The sequence below is a fragment of the Lygodium microphyllum genome, chromosome 5 (genome assembly GCF_053477565.2).
Source record: "Lygodium microphyllum isolate KBCC chromosome 5, Lygodium_microphyllum_v1.1.10, whole genome shotgun sequence".
NCBI classification, from domain to species: Eukaryota; Viridiplantae; Streptophyta; class Polypodiopsida; order Schizaeales; family Lygodiaceae; genus Lygodium; species Lygodium microphyllum.
Window position 1 is genome coordinate 112,326,921 of NC_141139.1, and position 19,172 is coordinate 112,346,092.

The 19,172-nt window shown below is 44.8% G+C and overlaps 2 protein-coding genes and 1 pseudogene across 4 annotated transcripts in view; all 3 read right to left on the reverse strand.

Moving 5' to 3' along the window:
• LOC148036299 (UDP-N-acetylmuramoyl-L-alanyl-D-glutamate--2,6-diaminopimelate ligase MurE homolog, chloroplastic-like) overlaps positions 1 to 19,172 on the reverse strand; it is a 41,663-nt gene that overhangs the window by 15,316 nt on the left and 7,175 nt on the right. The window lies entirely within an intron of this gene.
• LOC148036300 (uncharacterized) lies at positions 2,115 to 2,810 on the reverse strand. The gene has a single exon (XM_087679130.1). It carries the CDS (start codon positions 2,808 to 2,810, stop codon positions 2,229 to 2,231), a length of 582 nt encoding a protein of 193 aa, XP_087535256.1. The 3' UTR covers positions 2,115 to 2,228.
• Positions 3,858 to 7,047, reverse strand: LOC148036301 (uncharacterized; annotated as a pseudogene).

The window sequence follows — 19,172 nt, forward strand, 5'->3', positions numbered from 1 at the left end:
AGAGAAGAAGAAGAAGAAGAAGAGGGAGAGAGAGAAGGAGAAGAAAAAAGAAGGAGAAGAAAAAGGAGAAGAGGGAGAGAGAGGAGAAGAAGAAGGAGAAGAAGAGGGTGAGAGAGTGAAACTGGCCTGTTCACTGGAAAGGGCGGTAGTGTACAACCAAAATATATAAACGCTTTCACCCAATTCACAGTCCCCCACTTTACCTGAACTTAAAGACACTGAACCAAGAAGAAATACAGGAAGCTAGTATGCTCCTGTTGCAACACAAGCACCCTATTGGCCCCTAAGTCAGGCGCCCCTTGCGGTATTTCTTTATTCATTAACAAAGGGATAATCCCACAATAACCTGCCTACAAGCTGTCCTTGTACAAAGTGGAGAAGGAAACACAGCTCCAACCCGATTTCGACACCATAACGGCAGTACAACTTGACCTAGTCATTATCCCTACTCAATAGGTGCCTCCATACACCTAAACACACTCAATGAAGTGCCTGGTAAGAAATTCAACACGCTGAATTTTCCGGTTTTTGTCTTTAAACTGCTCCAAAATACATGTACAGTGTCCCTGGAGCTTCCTTGAAGCTTCTGGAGCAAATAGACACCAAAAATGTCCAAAAACCTAAACCTGCAAAAATATACAGCAGGCTGTAATTTCCTGTTTTGGGCCCTGTTTTACCTGCCAATCACTTGTCTGCGTAGCCAGCGGGCTCTCGCACCTTATGGGCCACTTGCCATTTGAATCCTACAAGATTTCACGCAAGAAATCTCAGGAAAACAGCGTTTTCTACACAAGTATCTGCTTGGGAATGCAATTAGCAAACCCTGTACCTGTTCAAGAGGCTCTTGCCTCGGCAATTATGCATAAACCCACAACACTGTACATGATCCATCAACACTGTACATAATCCATCTGCTCAGATAAGGAGAGAGTGACCTAGGAGGAGCAAGCTCAACTTCTGTACATGAGTCAGAGATGAAGAAGTACCCTCCATAGCTGATGTATTTGCAGCAATCTGCCCTCAGCCCCATGAGTTCCATGCTCCAATCTGCCCCTCATGCATTGAAACTCGTTTTTGTGCTGCTCTCTCTCTCTCTTTTGGGAATTTATGCCCACATTGTGACACATGGCATACACGTAACAATTTTCCTGTTTAAACCTTTCGGTCTAAAATTCTCTATGATCGGTGCAAAATTTGACCTCGGCACAGACCAGAGAATTAATCCTTGTGCAAAAACGAAGATAATGACGCGAACAAATTCTGGGGTCCAAAAATAGTAACTCCCTAAATTTTAGGAGTTGCTTCCATTGCATCCCCACTAGCCTTCTGACCATCTTTGCAAACTATGGCTACATCCAAATTTGCAATGTAGCTCAACTAAAAGTGAATTTCCACTGATGACCCCACATGGACTAATCTCTTGCAGATTTGTCCATCTTCACTTTGAACTAGTCTCTTCCAGGCTAGTTCTTTAACACACTTGTGCATATACACTTTCACAAGTCTCTTCCAGGCTTGTCAATCTACAGTGCCATCAGTCTCTTCTAGACTTATACTGGACCTTAACTGTCTAGTATTGACTCACTGGACATTCTTGTCCGTTTCACATACTAGCCATGCAACTCAGGCATTTAGATTTCAAGAGGGATCCTTCCAAAAAGAAAAACCAAATAAAGTAGTAATAAAGAAATCAACAAAAAGGTAATAGTTGTCACAGTCTTGTGACATACCGCCCTCTCGAAATCGCAAACGTCCTCGTTTGCATGAATGTCATACATGCTTCCAGCTAACCCAGTGAACTTACACTTGGCAGCACATTTACAACACATACATGCTATCAGTCAACATTGTGTACTGAACACACTTTTAACACATGTATGTTCTAACTGTGAAACATGGCAGACTATCATCATGTGACCCGGTACACCACAATGATATCCCCATAGTGGCAGATTCTCATTTGATGACTCCATATCACCCTGACTAGAGATCTAGTGGCCGGTACATCAAAATGATATCCCCACTGAGTCAATTCACAGAATACATGCCCGATCGAGTAACCATTGTTACAACATGTATTCAATTCAATAGAAGTAAAAACTGTATTTTTGCAAGCAATACTTACTTCTTTAGCACTGAGAAAACCATATGGACACAATAAGTGTTAACCTGTACAAAATATGTTTCTGTACATAATTTCTTTCTTGAGCAATTGTCACTTTGACAATCTATTTCAGCTTAGAGATACAAGGGGTCAAGGTAGGTTGCAAGCGAAATGCTTCAAGGTAAAGTTCCAACACATTAGGTGACTCTGCAAGTTCACCTTCGTCCATCCACTTAGCATCTATAGCTGGATAGTTCTTAAACTTAACCAAATACCTTCTAGCAACCTTGCCTTTCACTTTCCTTTCCTTGTGTGTCAGTACCTGTTCTGGAACAAGAATTTCATCAAGTTCCTCAACTTCGGGCTGTTCCTCAGCTGGCATATCTTTTGGCACATCACCCACATAGGGTCTAAGAAGACTTACATGGAAAGTATTATGAGTCTTCCAATTGTCAGGCAATTTCAGCCTATAGCTAACATCACTAATCTTCTCTATTACTTGAAAAGGCCCATAGTATTGCATACTAAGCTTAGTGAAAAGACTTTCCTTGCCTTTCCGCTTCTTTAAGCGTGTCTTTTCAAACCGCAACAGTACCCAATCACCAAGTGAAAATAACAATTCACGACGGTGATGATCAACAGCTTTCTTTTGCTTTGCCTGAGTCCTTTCAAGGGCATGCTTAACTTTCTGATACATTTCATCCATATTCTACACATACTGATCTGCCTGAAAGATCTTATCCTTTGTATGCAAAATGGGAGGAACCTTTTTACCACCTTTAACAATTTCAAAAGGGGCTTTGCCTGTTGACGAATGCACAGTATTATTGTATGCATACTCAACCAAAGGGAAATATTGCTCCCACTTTGACTTGTGCTCTGACACATAGCACTTAAGCAAATCCAAGACAGTAGAATTTGCCTCTTCTGACTGTCCATCAGTCTGTGGATGAAATGACGATGAGAACTTAAGAATTGTGCCCATGTTCTCAAATATGCCTCTCCAGAATAGACTTGTCATCCGTGGATCACGGTCACTGACAATAGACTGTGGCATACCATGATACTTGAAGACATTGCACATAAACAAACGTGCCATCTGATCTGGTTTTATCTTCTTCCTAATAGGAATGAAATGAGCTTGTTTGCTAAACCTGTAAATAATAGTCCATATCCCATCATTTCCTGTCTGTGTCCTTGGAAGATCAAAGATAAAATCCATAGCTATGATTTCCCATGGTTTATCTGGAATAGGCAATGGCTGTAAAAGCCCTGGTGCTTTTTGCTTGTCAAACTTAACCTTCTAGCAAATCAAACACTGCCGCACAAAAGCGTCCACGTCTCTTCTCAAAGTAGGCCAATAAAAGAATGTCTCTACTGCTTTGACTGTTGCATCAATACCAAGATGCCCTGCATACGGTGGAGAATGACTCTCTGTCATAACTTTCCGTCTCAATGGCGTAGTCACACATAGTCTACCATGCATCAACATGAAACCATCCTTGAGAAGATAATGCTCATGATGTTGTCCATTGACAAGCTGATCAAAGATCCTTGCAAAATCTTCATCATCAGCATATTGTTCCTTCATATCATCAAGCTCATGATAATAAGGAATTGACACAGCTAAAATTTGTGGCTTCCTTGACAAAGCATCAGCCACAACATTCTTTTTGCCTTCCACATGCACAATCTGAAAATGGAACATTGACAAAAAGTTTGCCCAACGCACACGCTTTTCTGACAGCTTAGTCTAAGTTAAGAAATAACGCAATGTCTGATGATCTGTCTGGACAACAAAATCTGCCCCAAGTAGGTAGTGTTTCCGACTAGAAAGCACATGAATCACAGCTAGCAATTCTTTCTTATAGACCTGCATAGTCTTCTCTGGCCCTCGCAAGATTCTGCTTTCATAAGCCGCTACCCGGCCATCTTGCATTAGCACTGCATCAATGCTATTGCCACAGGTATCACACTGGACAACAAATGACTTCCTAAGATTTGGCAAAATGATCACTGGACTAGAAGTCATCTTTTCTTTAAGAAGATTAAAAGCTGAAATCTCTTTCTGTGTCCACTGGAAAGAGACTCCTTTCTTCTATAAAGCATGTAAAGGTGAAGCAATCTCTGCAAAATTGCGAATGAACCTCCTGCAGTAAGAACACAAACCCAGGAAGCTTCTAACATCATGGACAGTCTTCAAATCTGGCCATATGTTCTAATTGCTTCAACCTTAGCAGGATCCATTCGAACACCATCCTTTGACACTATGTGCCCCAAGAACTGAATTTCTTCCAAGAAGAACTCACTCTTCTTGCCGTTGATAAGCAACCTATTACTGCGAAGCTCATCAAAGACTGCTTTCAAGTGTTCTCTATGCTCCTGTTCATTCTTTGAAAAGACAATCATGTCATCAAAGAATGTACCAACAAACTGCCTGTGTGGATGAAAAATCTTGACCATCATTCGATTAAACGTAGCAAGAGCATTAGTAAGTCCAAATGGCATTACCAAGAACTCATAGAGACCAAACGTGGTTCCAAATGCAGTCTTATGCACATCCTCTCGCTTAATCCTGATCTAATGGTATCCACTCTTCAAATCTATCCTGCTGAAAATTGATGCTCCTTCCAAACGGTCAAGGATGTTGTCAATTCTTGGAATGGGGAACCTGTTCTTGATGGTACTCTTGCACGATAATCTATGCACATGCGCCAAGAGCCATCCTTCTTCTGCACTAAGAGCACTAGTGAGCAAAAGGGAGATGAACTTGGCTAAATCAGCCCTTTTTCTAACAGCTCATTCACCTAGCTCAATATCTCTTTCTATTGGGCTGCACTAACCCTATACGGAGGTCTATTTGGTGGGCTACTGCCTAGCACCAAATCTATCGCATGATCCTCAGACCTCTCTGGTGGCAACTGTGATGGTAATGAGTCAAAAAATCAATCACTGAACTAAGACAAGAAAGCAGACCTGTCTCTATCTAACATAGAGAAATTTGACTCATCATTATCCTTGACATCACGTGCAAAAATCAAGTACGCAAAAAGATGATTCTTTATTACAGATGTAATGGCAGAAGCCGATACAACAGGTACAGACTCTCCTGCTTCACATCAAGCACATGAGTCTTTCCCCTATGTTCCAAAGTCAGTGTCTTGTTAAAGGCATCCAACACACCATGCTTTCTGAACATCCATGGCATTCCCAACAAGACATCACAGCCTTCAAGTGGCATGATATAAAATTCTTCTGCATCAACATAAGACTGTATATGAAGACACAACTTTCCACGAATGGGTGTCACAGACTCTGAGTGGCCAGGACATGCCAACCCTGCCTCTGCTGTGTAGCCCATCTCATCTGCTCTGATGCCCAAAGTAGAAGCCAACTCTGGTGAGATAAAGTTTGCCTTAGCTCCAGGATCAAAGAAAATGAGTACATGTTGATCCCTAACTTTACCCCAAGCTCTGCAAAGCTCATTAGCATCCGAGTGTGGCTTGTCTCCCAGCATATCTGGCACTAAACCTGCTAAAGGTTTGGGCTTCTTTCCTTTCCTGTCCTCTTTATCATCATCAGCTGGTCTCTTATTCTTGTCCGGACAATTAGACGCAATATGACCAGTCTGCTCACAGATAAAGCACTTCCTCTCAGCCATTAAAGCCTTTTTCTCTTCAAGAGACTTGTGCACAAAAGGCTTCTTCTGGTCCTTTGACTGCTGTCCAAAGAACTTGGCTGGCTTCTTCTTGAACTGCCAAGGTTTACCTGTGCTTTGAGAAATCTGAGAAACCTGTTTACCAAATGGCTTCTTTGCTGAAAATTTCTCAGATTTGTCCTGTTTAATGCTGCCCCCAAAACCATTTGACTCTCCCAGCAATAATGCATTTCCTGTGCTGGCATTCTCAATTAACTGAGTCAAAGTGGTGACCTTTGTCTTTGTACAATAATTCCAGAGTTCCTTGGGCAGCCCGCAGCAGTATTTCTCTATCTGCTCGGTCAATGGCACAACCCTATAAGAAGTGACTGGAAGCAAAGCCTCCCAAAACTTCTTGTTATAATCTTCCAGATCCTTGCATTTAGATGCATCCAAATTGTGCCAAGCTGACATAACATCGATCTCAAATTCATTGGTCAACCCAGCAGAAGCAAATACTTGCTTAAAGTAAGTCCAAGTGGCAAGAGCCTGTCCTTGCATCAACACTGTATTCCACCACTGACTAGCATTGTCCTTGAGAAAGGTGGCAGCTTTCCGGACCTTAGAAGGCTCTATAAAGTTCCCTCCTGCAAATGCAACATCAAACTGCTATAAGAAAGAGAGAGCCTTAGTCCTATCTTCAAATCCTTGAAAGATGTCAAACTGTACGGCTGCACCACCTTCCTTGTATGGCTTTGGCTTCTCATGAGCCATCAAAGGGTCCGTAGGATATGCCTGTAACATAGGAACACTAACAGGTGGCATGGAAGTTGCCGGACCACTGACTACAGGGCTTGTAGACACAGTACTTGCTTGCTGATTTTGATAACCAGCCATACCAAAAGTGCCCTGTGGCATGCAAAAACTGCCCTGAACTCCCTAAAATCCAGGCTGCATGCCTATATTGCCATACATGGGGTTTGGCATAAAACCCTGTGTACCCCCAAACCCTGTTCCTGGTACATAAATCTGGTTTCCAGGCGCATAACCAGCCATACTCTAAAATACAGATCCACCTCCAAAGTACCCAGGATGTACAGAGGTCGGTGGGAAAACCTGTGGTAAAGTCTGAAAACTGCTTCCCTGTCCATTTAAGCCAACATTTGGCTGCTATAAAGTGGCGAGCTGAATTGGCAATGCCTGTGTAACTAGCGTTTCCGCCACCTGTTCCTAGACAGTCGGAACCAATCTTGGAGTCTCCATTGACTCCACAAGCTGCCTTGGTGTTTCCACTGAATCGCAGCATTCTTACCCTTATCCTAGACCTCTACTGGATCTGAAATCTTTGCAAATTGCCCAACTTGCTGTAAAGGAAGAGAGGGCTGCAAAAATGCCAAAAATCTTGGATTCTGCATCACTTGAGTAAACATACTCACAGCAGCAACTAACTTAGTCTTGAAAATGTCTTCATCCATAGAAGAAGCCGTAAGAACTTGTGGCTCAAATAACAGGAGGAGTAACAAACTATGGAGGTCTAGAAGACTCTCCCACCTCATGAACAACAGGGATCTCCTGTGATGAAGACGCTTCCTCTCTGGTGTCTTCCTTTCTATCAGCCATAATGCACAATTCTGTGTCTACACCCAAACAGACCCTCGCTCACTCTTTAGGGAAAAAGTGATTCATGTCCCGGCAATGGAACCATGAAACCGGCCTGTTCACTGGAAAGGGCGGTAGTGTACAACCAAAATATATAAACGCTTTCACCCAATTCACAGTCGCCCACTTTACCTGAACTTAAAGACACTGAACCAAGAAGAAATACAGGAAGCTAGAATGCTCCTGTTGCGACACAGACACCCTATTGGCCCCTAACTCAAGCGCCCCTTGCGGTATTTCTTTATTCATTAACAAAGGGATAATCCCACAATAACCTGCCTACAAGCTGTCCTTGTACAAAGTGGAGAAGGAAACACAGCTCCAACCCGATTTCGACACCATAACGGCAGTACAACTTGACCTGGTCATTATCCCTACTCAATAGGTGCCTCCATACACCTAAACACACTCAATGAAGTGCCTGGTAAGAAATTCAGCATGCTGAATTTTCTGGTTTTTGTCTTTAAACTGCTCCAAAATACATGTACAGTGTCCCTGGAGCTTCCTTGAAGCTTTTGGAGCAAACAGACACCAAAAATGTCCAAAAACCTAAACCTGAAAAAATATACAGCAGGCTGTAATTTCCTGTTTTGGGCCCTGTTTTACCTGCCAATCACTTGTCTGCGTAGCCAGCGGGCTCCCGCACCTTATGGGCCACTTGCCCTTTGAATCTGGCGAGATTTCACGCCAGAAATCTCAGGAAAACAGCGTTTTCCACACACAAGTATTTGCTTGGGAATGCAATTAGCAAACCCTGTACTTGTTCAAGAGGCTCTTTCCTCGGCAATTATGCATAAACCCACAACACTGTACATGATCCATCAACACTACATAATCCATCTGCTCAGATAAGGAGAGAGTGACCTAGGAGGAGCAAGCTCAGCTTCTGTACATGAGTCAGAGATGAAAAAGTACCCTCCATAGCTGCTGTATTTGCAGCAATCTGCCCTCAGCCCCATGAGTTCCATACTCCAATCTGCCCCTCATGCATTGAAACTCGTTTTTGTGCTGCTCTCTCTCTCTCTTTTGCGAATTTATGCCCAAATTGTGACACATGGCATACACGTAACAATTTTCCTGTTTAAACCTTTCGGTCTAAAATTCTCTATGATCGGTGCAAAATTTGACCTCGGCACAAACCAAAGGATTAATCCTCGTGCAAAAACGAAGATAATGAAGCGAACAGATTCTGGGGTCCAAAAATAGTAACTCCCTAAATTTTAGGAGCTACTTCCATTGCATCCCCACTAGTCTTCTGACCATCTTTGCAGACTATGGCTACATCCAAATTTGCAATGTAGCTCAACTAAAAGTGAATTTCCACTGATGACCCCACATGGACTAATCTCTTGCAGATTTGTCCATCTTCACTTTGAACTAGTCTCTTCCAGGCTAGTTCTTCAACACACTTGTCCATATACACTTTCACAAGTCTCTTCCAGGCTTGTCAATCTACAGTGCCATCAGTCTCTTCTAGACTTGTACTGGACCTTAACTGTCCAGTATTGACTCACTGGACATTCCTGTCCGTTTCACATACTAGCCATGCAACTTAGGCGTTTAGATTTCAAGAGGGATCCTTCCAAAAAGAAAAACCAAATAAAGTAGTAATAAAGAAAGCAGAAAAAAGGTAATCGTTGTCACAGTCTTGTGACAGAGAGTCTCATAATTGAGGATGGCCCTGAAGCGGAAATCTTCCCAAGTGAATGGGAATCCCACAACCATGGACGGAGATTCGGGTCAAGATACCACCACCCATGCAAACACACTGCCAACGATAAACACTAAAGTTTCTCCCCACAATCAAGTACTGCTTCGAAGTCTTGCTTATCTCATGAGAATAGGGAATCATAATAAAATTCATATTGCATGGTTTGATAGGTAAAGAACCTAGGCATGAATCTAGTTACGACAGTTGTAATAATCATAAGATATTTCATGCTTATGGTCAGTGAAATGATAGGTAAATTTGATTAAGAAAAACGCATTATAAGATGCCGAAATGCCTGACACAAACACTTGCATGAAGAACATTCTACTGGTTAAAAATAGAAGATATTTTTTTATTATACACCGAATGGATTACCCTAGCTTGCATTTAGAAAGAGCTAGAATCTTGCATTATTTTCATGAAAAGGATTGGAACCTCGCATCGAAAGAGATAAAGGTACTCTCTTATCAAAAAAATGCAATAGCATCCTAAGATTGTAAACCAATTTTTCATGCGCAAGGATGATAGAGTACATTAAAGTAACAGTTAGATCATACACATGTCGATATATGTTAACTTGAGAGATCCTTGTCCGAACTCTAGCCGATAGATGAAGATTGGATAACCTATGGCTAATCAGGTTGGAATCTCATTAATGTACTCTTGGTGATGTACTAGCAATATGGGTTAGCACTTGGTGACCTATGATATTAGATAGCTACTCTAGGAATTGGGTTGATCTTCTATCCTAAATAGGTAGCCAGGATTAATAAAGGTCAAGATGAAATCACTTAGATCATTTAAAGGATCTAGAAGGAATTGGTTAAATTGACCTTGCAAAGCCCTAATCCAAGGGGGAGAGCGAACTTTAGGGTAGTTGATTCATGCTAAGCATGTTGCTTGGAACTGTTGAAATGGTTTTAACGAAGGTGATCTTGTCAAGATGGATTGTTGATCCAAGTTATGCTTGGTTGTTTGAAAGGTTGTAAAAGTATGTTGATACATCCAAGTTAAATTCTGGTTGTGCATGCAATGGGATTGTGATGCCTTGAAGCAAGAGGTTGTGCATTCAACTGTTTGTTAATGTGGTTTTGGATGTTAACCCAAGTGGGGTGTGATTGATGATTGCATCGCCGGGTCTGAGATGACTGATTGCCATGGAAACAAAAGGAATGTTTTCCCTAGTAATTGTTTTTAAGCTGGTTGCTTCAGTTGTGGTTGATTTCCTAAAGGGATAATTACGGAAGGATGGTGCTAGCTACCCCCCGCGAACCGCCAAACCCTAACCAAGGGGGTTGTTAATCCGCGCCGGGAATGTGGACCGAACCCACTGTGAGAGGTCTCTCCGTGGAAATTACTTGGCGTAGGAGGACGCTTGGGTGCCAGTGGGTGCTTTGGCTATAAATCCCAATGCCTCCGGGCCCTACACAAGTGTTCTATGTGACTTGAGATGGGATCTCGAGGCCTTGATACTAGTAACAAGGCGGAATCTTGGTAGGATAAACCTTCGGGTTTTATTGCCGTGAGACGAAAGGATTTTTTTGCAGAGGCAGAAAGGAACACTTAATTCTCCTGTATGGGCGGAAGACAAACATTAATCTGAAGATAAGTTAAGGAAGTATTTGATCTTGTTTTATCTTGTCTTCGTGTCAGTGGCCTAAATTACATAAAGGAACCTGTGATTAACGGGTTAATTAAGGAAGCTACTTTTATGTGTCAAACATAATGTGGTAGGTAATTAGATAACTAAACCAACCCCCAAGGGAAGCGTGGTGGATGTGACCAATGGGTCTATCCTACGGAAGGGTGGTCTCGATTAGCCGAGAGCTTTCCTCAAAGGAAATGTTAACGAGAAATGTTAGGAAAAATCGAACGATGACCTTAGACAATGTTGGGTAGAGCCCTGGTTCATACCATTTTAGGGGACCGGAATAGGACTATGCCCTACGGGCAGAGAGGTCGAGCGATGCATCCCTCTCGTTTCCCATTCTCTTTGAACCAAGTGCGGTATGAGTCTGCTTTAACCCAGTTGTGCCTGCGCAGGTGGAGCAGTTGTAGACCGACGCTAGAAGGCTGTTAGGAAGACCCAATTACAAGGAACCCGGACTTCAGGTCGATCCTAGTGGGAACGGCCGGATAAGTTCCGTTGCGGGGCAGACTCGAGAGACCCTAGTTGGCAAACCCCATGTCATTCCTTGGGAGTGCCAAGCGGCGTCTTCTAGATATATCTCTCGATGGACTGCTAAGACATGTCCCGCAATTTGAGGAGCCAACACGTTACATGGTCAATGAATACGACCTGCTGACCAAAACAGTAATCCACAGTAGGCCAGTAGAGGAGATAGTGGCTAGCCTAGAGGAAGAGAGGAAAGCAATTAGGAAAGCGCTACAGGGCATAGCAGCCTATAACCGCGAGTAGAGAGCTAGAAAGCTACAACAAGACATAGATGTGCACGAAGCGCGACGCGTGCTAGCCTTAGCAGGTAAAAGCAAGACGGGACCAAACACGGAGAGAGAGAGAGAGAGCGCTACAGGCAAACCTCACGTTGAGCGAGCTTGTGACCAAGCGGTTCATGGACAATATGGCTGCTGAACAAAGTGCAACAACACTAGCAACCTCTCGACTCTCAGGCCTAGAAATTACTCAGGAGGTGAAGAGTCAATCAAAAATCCATGTAGTAGCTAAGCAGCTAGACAATTACCAGTGGGCAAGTACCAGCCTAGTAGCGACCCGTGCAGTTTCATAGAGCATTTCGAGCAAGTTTGCGAGGCCAATGCTCTCACAGACCTTGCACAACGCTCCCAGGCGTTTGGGCTCTGCTTAGGCAATAAAGGTAGAACATGGTACACCAGCTTAGACGTGGCAGAGCGGGCAAACTTTGCCCAACTGAAAGATCTCTTCATTAAGAGATTCTCGAAAGCATGATACTCTGATAATCTCATAGTCCGACTGATGAACGTCAATCAAAAGGACAAGGAGGACATAAGAGACTATGTCACTCATGTGCGCAGCCTCTTCAAGAGAATCCCTACAAATGAGCAACCCAATGAAAGAGCTGTCTCCATCACCGTGTTCATGAACAAAATCCGCAGCGAGGAGTTGTACAAGGCTTTGGCAAGTAACTCTAGCTTGCAGCGAAACATGTTAACTAGGGTCTTTGATGAAGCAATTAGAGTGGATGACAAGCTGAGAGAGAGAAGCTCTCGAAGTTTGAACTATGATAACCCCAGTCAGAGGACCTTAGAGAGGACCACAACCTCTAGCGAGGCGCCAACCCCTAGCACACGACAAGGGGAAGAGTGTAGATCAGGGCCAGGAGCTAGCTAAGGTGAGAATGGAGCTAGCACGACTGCAAGAATTGGTAAGAAAACCAACGTGACTGCACGTCCAATGTGTGCATTGTGGCAGCAACCACCTTCTAGCTAAGTGCCAGGATCCTAGATCTAGGCCTTGCGCAAATTGTGGTAGGTTCGGCCATGATGCCATGCATTGTAGGCTGCCTAGGAGTTTCCCCTGTGTTCAACAGTACAATTCGCCATACCTAGGGAGTAGGCCGTTAATTTTCTTTGGAAGAGGAGCCCAATTGGCGCTCCCAGCACCAAACGATACAAAACTAGTCATTCCTAGGATGGAGATCAACCCAACGGGCATACCCAGGTCACCAGGACCCTACGTGACCCAGCCACCGAGTAATGCTCCAGTCCATTACGTGGAGGAGCCTAACGAAGACAAAGCCTATATGAGCCCTTACGTCTCATATGACGAAGAGGACAATCCAGTCCTAATGGACTATTGACCAGTGTCGGTGATGAAGTTAGATAGAGGTAGGGAAAGGGGATTCGCAGGGCCGACCCAAGATCCAATCTCGTGTTGGACTTGTGGTCACCCGGGCCATATCTCATTGCGTTGTCCACAGAGAGAACAAGCAAATTAAAAAAAAACCAACATCAAATGTGTTGAGTGCGGCATCACTCATCTCTTTGCCGATTGCCCTAGACGAAAGCCATCCCCTAGCTCGGCAATCGTGCCATCAATACCCTTGGGGTTGTTTGAAGTCCAGACATTCGATAGCGAGGATACACCCATCTCTCTGTATATCATGACCAGAGCACAAACGAAGCAAGCAGACACATCACTGCCAGGTCCCAACAATTTAGATGCAACCTCAATAGGAAAGAAGAGCCGAAGGAAAAGGAAGGAAAAAACTGATGCAAAGGTCACACTTAAGACTGAGGGTGCAACAATGCTAGCGACTAGCAAGAAAGTCACGGATACAGAGGCAAAGACTACCGCTCCAAAGATGGCAAAGAAAGAAAGTGTCAAGGTAAGGGAGTATCCTCATCCTAGACACCAACTCGAAGCAATAGCCAAAGTAAAAGAGTGGATAAAGGAAGCCCAAGAGCACCTCAAGGATGCTGAGCCTATCCTAGAGGATGAGATCGAGGATCTCTCTAGTGTGAGCATGCCAGTCTCGCCTGCACGACCAAGGTCGATAAACGCATCCATGCCACAGGCGGCCCCCTCAAGGCCAAATTTAGGTGCTATGGACCAGCCAATCAGTCAAGACCAATGGCCAAGAGGTACAACACTAGGAGAGAGGCAAGCAACCAGCAACCTCCTCGCGACCTTGGTAACCACCCCAGTGACTCTCAGTGTAGGAGACTTGCTCAGGCAGCACCCCACGCTGTGGTAGGAGTTAAAACACTGGGTGGAAGAACCTATGGAGCATGTTGTAGCTAACTTACAGGATCACGATACAGTCTGCAGATACCCAGCTTGACGCTGCACTCGGTGCCAAAGTCACTACATGTCAACGCTTTTTGAAAAGGCACTGAGACGCACACAATCTTGTCTATCCTAGCCCTAGGAGACGTAACACGGAAGGAAATTATAGATACTGGGGCAGGAGTGAGTGTGTTGAGCTATGCTGTGCTCCAGGCTTGGGAAAATCCGCCTGTCGAAACAGCTAGGTTCAACCTCACTCTAGCTAACGGAAGAAACGTAAGGCCATTTGGAATCTTGAAGAATTAGCCAATGAAGATTGTGGGTATCCAATTCTCCGTGAACTTCATCGTCATGAAGGGAGTGGACTATGACATTCTGCTAGACCGACCCTAGATGAGGAACGCTCGAGTCATTGAAGACTGGGGCAACTGTTTAATCTTTCTAGGAAACCGAACGGAAGCAGTTAGGGTCGAGATGGACACTTGGAAGACGACCCTTGTCGACCTAGACACCATCTCTGCCATGCTTAGAGGCAATGAGCCAGTAAGGCAGTCTTACGGGCCTTTGACCAAATACATCCCTTATCCTGAGGATGAGCAAGATTGGATGCACGTCCTAGCGACCATCGATCTCCCATTCTCCGGCGAAGAGGGGATGTACAAACAGGCTGCAAAAACTGCGAGCGTGTCGAAGAAGCCCCTAGTGCCACTCTACATGATGGCCATGAGCTCGAGCAACTGACCAAGGCCTATCTCTTTCCATGTTCCTAGCAATAGGCTAGAACTTCACAAGATCCTCGAGTATCTGACAGGCAAATTGGCCAGAAATCTCGCCACTAATGTCAAGCCTCTCAGAGACCTCCTGGACAAACCGAAGTAGAGATGGACCAAGGTGCATGATCTGAACTTACTGTACACTTGGGCTTTAGTCGCTGATAAGGAAGAAGCTAGAGATGAGAGTCTAGGAGATGATGAGCAATCAAAAGGTGGCGATTCCGATGATGAGTACGAGGACTGCCTCTCGGTTAGTGAGGATAGCAAGAAAGAAATTAACACCATAGAATACGACACCGAAGGAAGGGTAATAGAGCAGATAAGAGCAAACTCCAAGCCCCAAAGAGGGAATGCTTGCAGGGTTGAGAGAGGAGTCATGCGGATGGAGTGCGATCGCTCCTGGTTGGAGCACATTGGAGCAGTAGAGTACAAACAAGCAGAAGTAGCCCAACCACTGGCAGCACCCTTGCTTAAGATAGACGCACCCTCCGAGATAGGATTGCGAGTTTAATTCCGAATCGGAGGTCAGTACACAGAGAGTGACCTAGAGATAACCCGAACTCCTAGGACCAAACGCGCTAAGGGGGACCAACCAGTCCACCTGAGGTGCAGACAATTGAAGGAAGACGGGAAAAGACAGACGAAGAAGTCAAAGATGGAGCAGCAGAAGAAACCGCAGAACCTACCAAAATGTTTCACGAAGTTTAAGAAAGGTGACAGGGTAGTGATGTTGCTAGGGGCGAAACGACAAGGACAGTCAAGTGAGTCGATCGAGGGACCCACCAAGGTCAAGGAAGTCAACTTGACAAGGGAAAGCGAGAAGCCTCAACCTGTGTTTATAGCTGACGACCTGACCAAGGGGAAAGAGGCTGGTCTCATTGCACTCTTGCAAGAGTACGTGGGCGTGTTCGCTTGGTCCTTAGACGAGCTCAAAGGAGTGGATCCTAGAGTGGTGACGCATAGCATACCGATGGCCCCTGATGCCATGCCTATAAAACGACGACCATACCCTATGAATCCAAAGCATGCCCAAGTTGTGAGAGAGGAAATCGATAAGCTAATGAGGACAAGATTCATCTACGAAATAGAGCACACAGACTGGGTATCACCGGTCGTGATAGTCATGAAGAAGAATGGGAAGATACGAGTGTGCGTGAACTATAAGAAGGTCAACGCTACAACAAAAAGGGATAATTACCCATTACCATACACGGAGCACATGCTCGAAAGGGTAGCAAGCAAAGAGGCCTATAGCTTTCTGGACATCTTCTCAAGATACAACCAAGTGCAAGTACATCCCGACAACAGACACAAGACTGTGTTTGCTACTGAGTGGGGTGTCTTCGCTTACATCGTGGTGCCCTTTGGGTTGATGAACGCACCTGCAACCTTTCAGCGACTAATGTGCACCATCTTCAAAGATATGCTTAAACGAGAGCTAGAGATATTTGTAGGCGATCTATGCATGTACTCTAGTTGGACAGAGCACTTGGAGAAGCTGCGAGCAATCTTTGAACGATGCAGACTTCACAACTTGTCATTGAACCCCTTGAAATACCAATTCTGGGTCAAGCATGGATGCATCCTAGGGCACGTGGTGTCCAAGAACGGCATGGCCACTGACTCTTCGAAGGTCAGGGTCATTGTCGACTTGCCGCCATCAAAGGACTATAAGAAAGTTCAGTGTTTCTTAGGTCACATCGGATACTATCGGCGCTTCGTATTGAACTATGCATTGATTGCAAGACCATTGTATAACCTGTTGATCGTGTTGGACTGGACTGATGAGTGCCAACAAGCATATGAAGAGTTGAAGAAGGCTCTTACAACTGCATCAATCTTACAAGCCCCAGCCTCGAACATCACCTTCCACGTGCATATAGATGTGTCTAAATTTGCTATTGGAGCTGTCTTGTGCCAACCTAGATTACCCCATGAATTTCGCTAGCAGACAACTCACTAACACAGAGATGAACTACTCCACCACAAAAAGAAAGGGGCTGGCCATGGTATTCACTGTAAAGAAGTTTCGACACTACTTCCTAGCCATGCCTTTCACCTTTTTCGTAGACCATCAAGCATTGTTGTATCTCGTGAATAAGCCATGCACTATTGGACGCATTGCTAGATGGTTGCTTGTTCTTCTAGAATTTGATGTCTCTGTGGTGGTACGCAAGGATAAGCAGCACTACATGGCTGATCACATGTCCTGAATACCTACAGGAGAAGTTGTTGAACAAGGCATAGCTAACGATTTACCGGATGCTCATCTTTTCAACTTGTCTAGCGAGAAAGATTTTTTCAAAGTCGATCTAATGCCGTACTGGGCGGATGATATAGTCCAAGTGCTAGAGCATGGTTTGTCCGATAGACCCATCAAGAAGGCCAGGCTTAGGAGACTTATTCTGAAAATCCAACCTTACCAATTGATAACCCATCAACTTTATAGGCTAGGGCAAGATGGGTTGCTATGGCGATGTATGTGCGAACACAAAATGCACGACGTGTTGAGCGAAGCACACGAAGGAATTGCTGGAGGGCACTTCAGCGGGGATACAACAACCCACAAGGTGCTGCAATCTCAGTTGTGGTGGCCCACCCTATTCCGTGACGTTGCTAGGTTCGTAAAGCATTGCGACGAGTGCCAAAGGACTAAAGTTCCTGCACAAAAGGATAAGATGGGGTTGACCCCTATCATTGCACAACAACCCTTTGAGAAATGGGGAGTTGACTTCATTGGACCCGTCAGTCCCGCACCACAATACTCACATGCTGGATATATCATCGTAGCAACTGATTATCTCATGAAATGGGCCGAGGCACGAGCAACTAGGAAGAACGACGCTAGGCCACAGTGAAGTTCTTGTGGGAGCAAGTTATCTCACGATTTGGTTGCCCTATTGAATTAGTAAGCGACCAAGGCACTCACTTCATCAATGAGGTGATTGCCCAGCTGCTCTCAACCTTCTTAGTCATCTACAGGAAATCCTCACCCTACTACCCTCAAGCTAATGGCCAAGCAGAATCCACGAACAAGATCTTAGTCAACATCCTTATAAAGGTAGTTTCTACCTCGCAAAGTGACTGGGACAATAAACTTATGGTAGCATTATGGGCTTATCGGGCAGCCTATAAAACGGTTGTGGGACAAACGCCCTTTAGGATGACCTACGGGACTGAGGCAATTTTGTCATTAGAATTCTTTGTCCCTAGCCTGAGGATAGCAGTGCAGGAGAGATGGGAAGGGAAGGAAGCTTGGACCAACCACCTCATGGAATTGGAACAACTCACTGAGACTCTCGGCTCCTAGCCACCCACGCCCTAATTTGTGAGAAAGCACGACGAAACATGTGGTTCACGCACGTCAAACTGTTGGGAATAAAGGCCTCATGCCTTTAAATGTGCTCGGGTGTGAACACACCCTTAGCACTTGTACTTACACATATATATATCTATCTAAAAACCTAAAGATACACACTCGTCATTGTACCTACAAACATGCTCACTCTCCGCTATTGCTCTCACTCACTCTCTCTGTCTCTCCGTGCACAAAGAACACCTACTGTCTTGATCTTCATGCCTAACCTATCACTACAAACTGGTATCAAAGCTGGCAAGAGACACCTCAAGTGTTGCCGTAGTCCCGGGTGGACTCGACGAGCAGAAGTTGTCACAGTTGAGCAGTCGGTTGCGGCACGCAGGCTCGTGAGCAAGAGAGACAGTCGACTGGTGCAGAAGTGCGAAGAGCAGCAACAGTCACAACGTGCCAAGCGACTAGTCAAGTACAGGTGTAATGGGTGTCTGACACACGGACGACTGTTGACTGGCGAGTGGGGCGACAACCAATAGACGGGTCATGGGTAAAAGGCACAAACAGGTCACGCCTGACAGCATGCAAAAGGTGACGTTGCAGAGAGCTGACGACAACAAGGCATGCGGGCACCAAACACGCCACACCACCGACCAGGTGCCAACGCATGGCATCATGGGACGGCGGTCGAGTAGGCAACGTAACGTTGGTAGGTCACGCGACCCGCCCCACGCGTCAACAAGCCCCCCCCCCCCCCCCCCGGGTTTTTTTTTTTTTAATCAAAAATTCTATTTCTTCAAAATCTCCTTTGAATTTGCCTCCTCTTCTCCACGTGCTCACGCACGCATGCATAGTGTGCAAATCTGTGCAGATATAGGCCCAAAAATTTGGGGCTTTTCCCGAATTTTGGGATCTTAATGCAAAATTGTAATATTTAACTCAGAAATTGCAAGGTTGGTGCACATTTGCCCGATAATTTTGAGACTTTTCACATTTTAGTGAAATTGGTCTAGGGCTACTAGACAACCTGAGAGATTTATTCCTGGTGCAAACAATGTGGCTAATTATGTCATGTTGACTGACTGTGGTGAACCGTCTTGCTTCAAGGAAGCAATGGATAGATAGGACAGCAAGAAATGGTATAAAGCCTGGAAATGGAATCTCTTGAGAAAAATGGCACTTGGGACTTGGTGCAATTGCCTAAAGGGCAAAAAACACTTCCATGCAAATGGGTTTACAAGATGGTCACTTC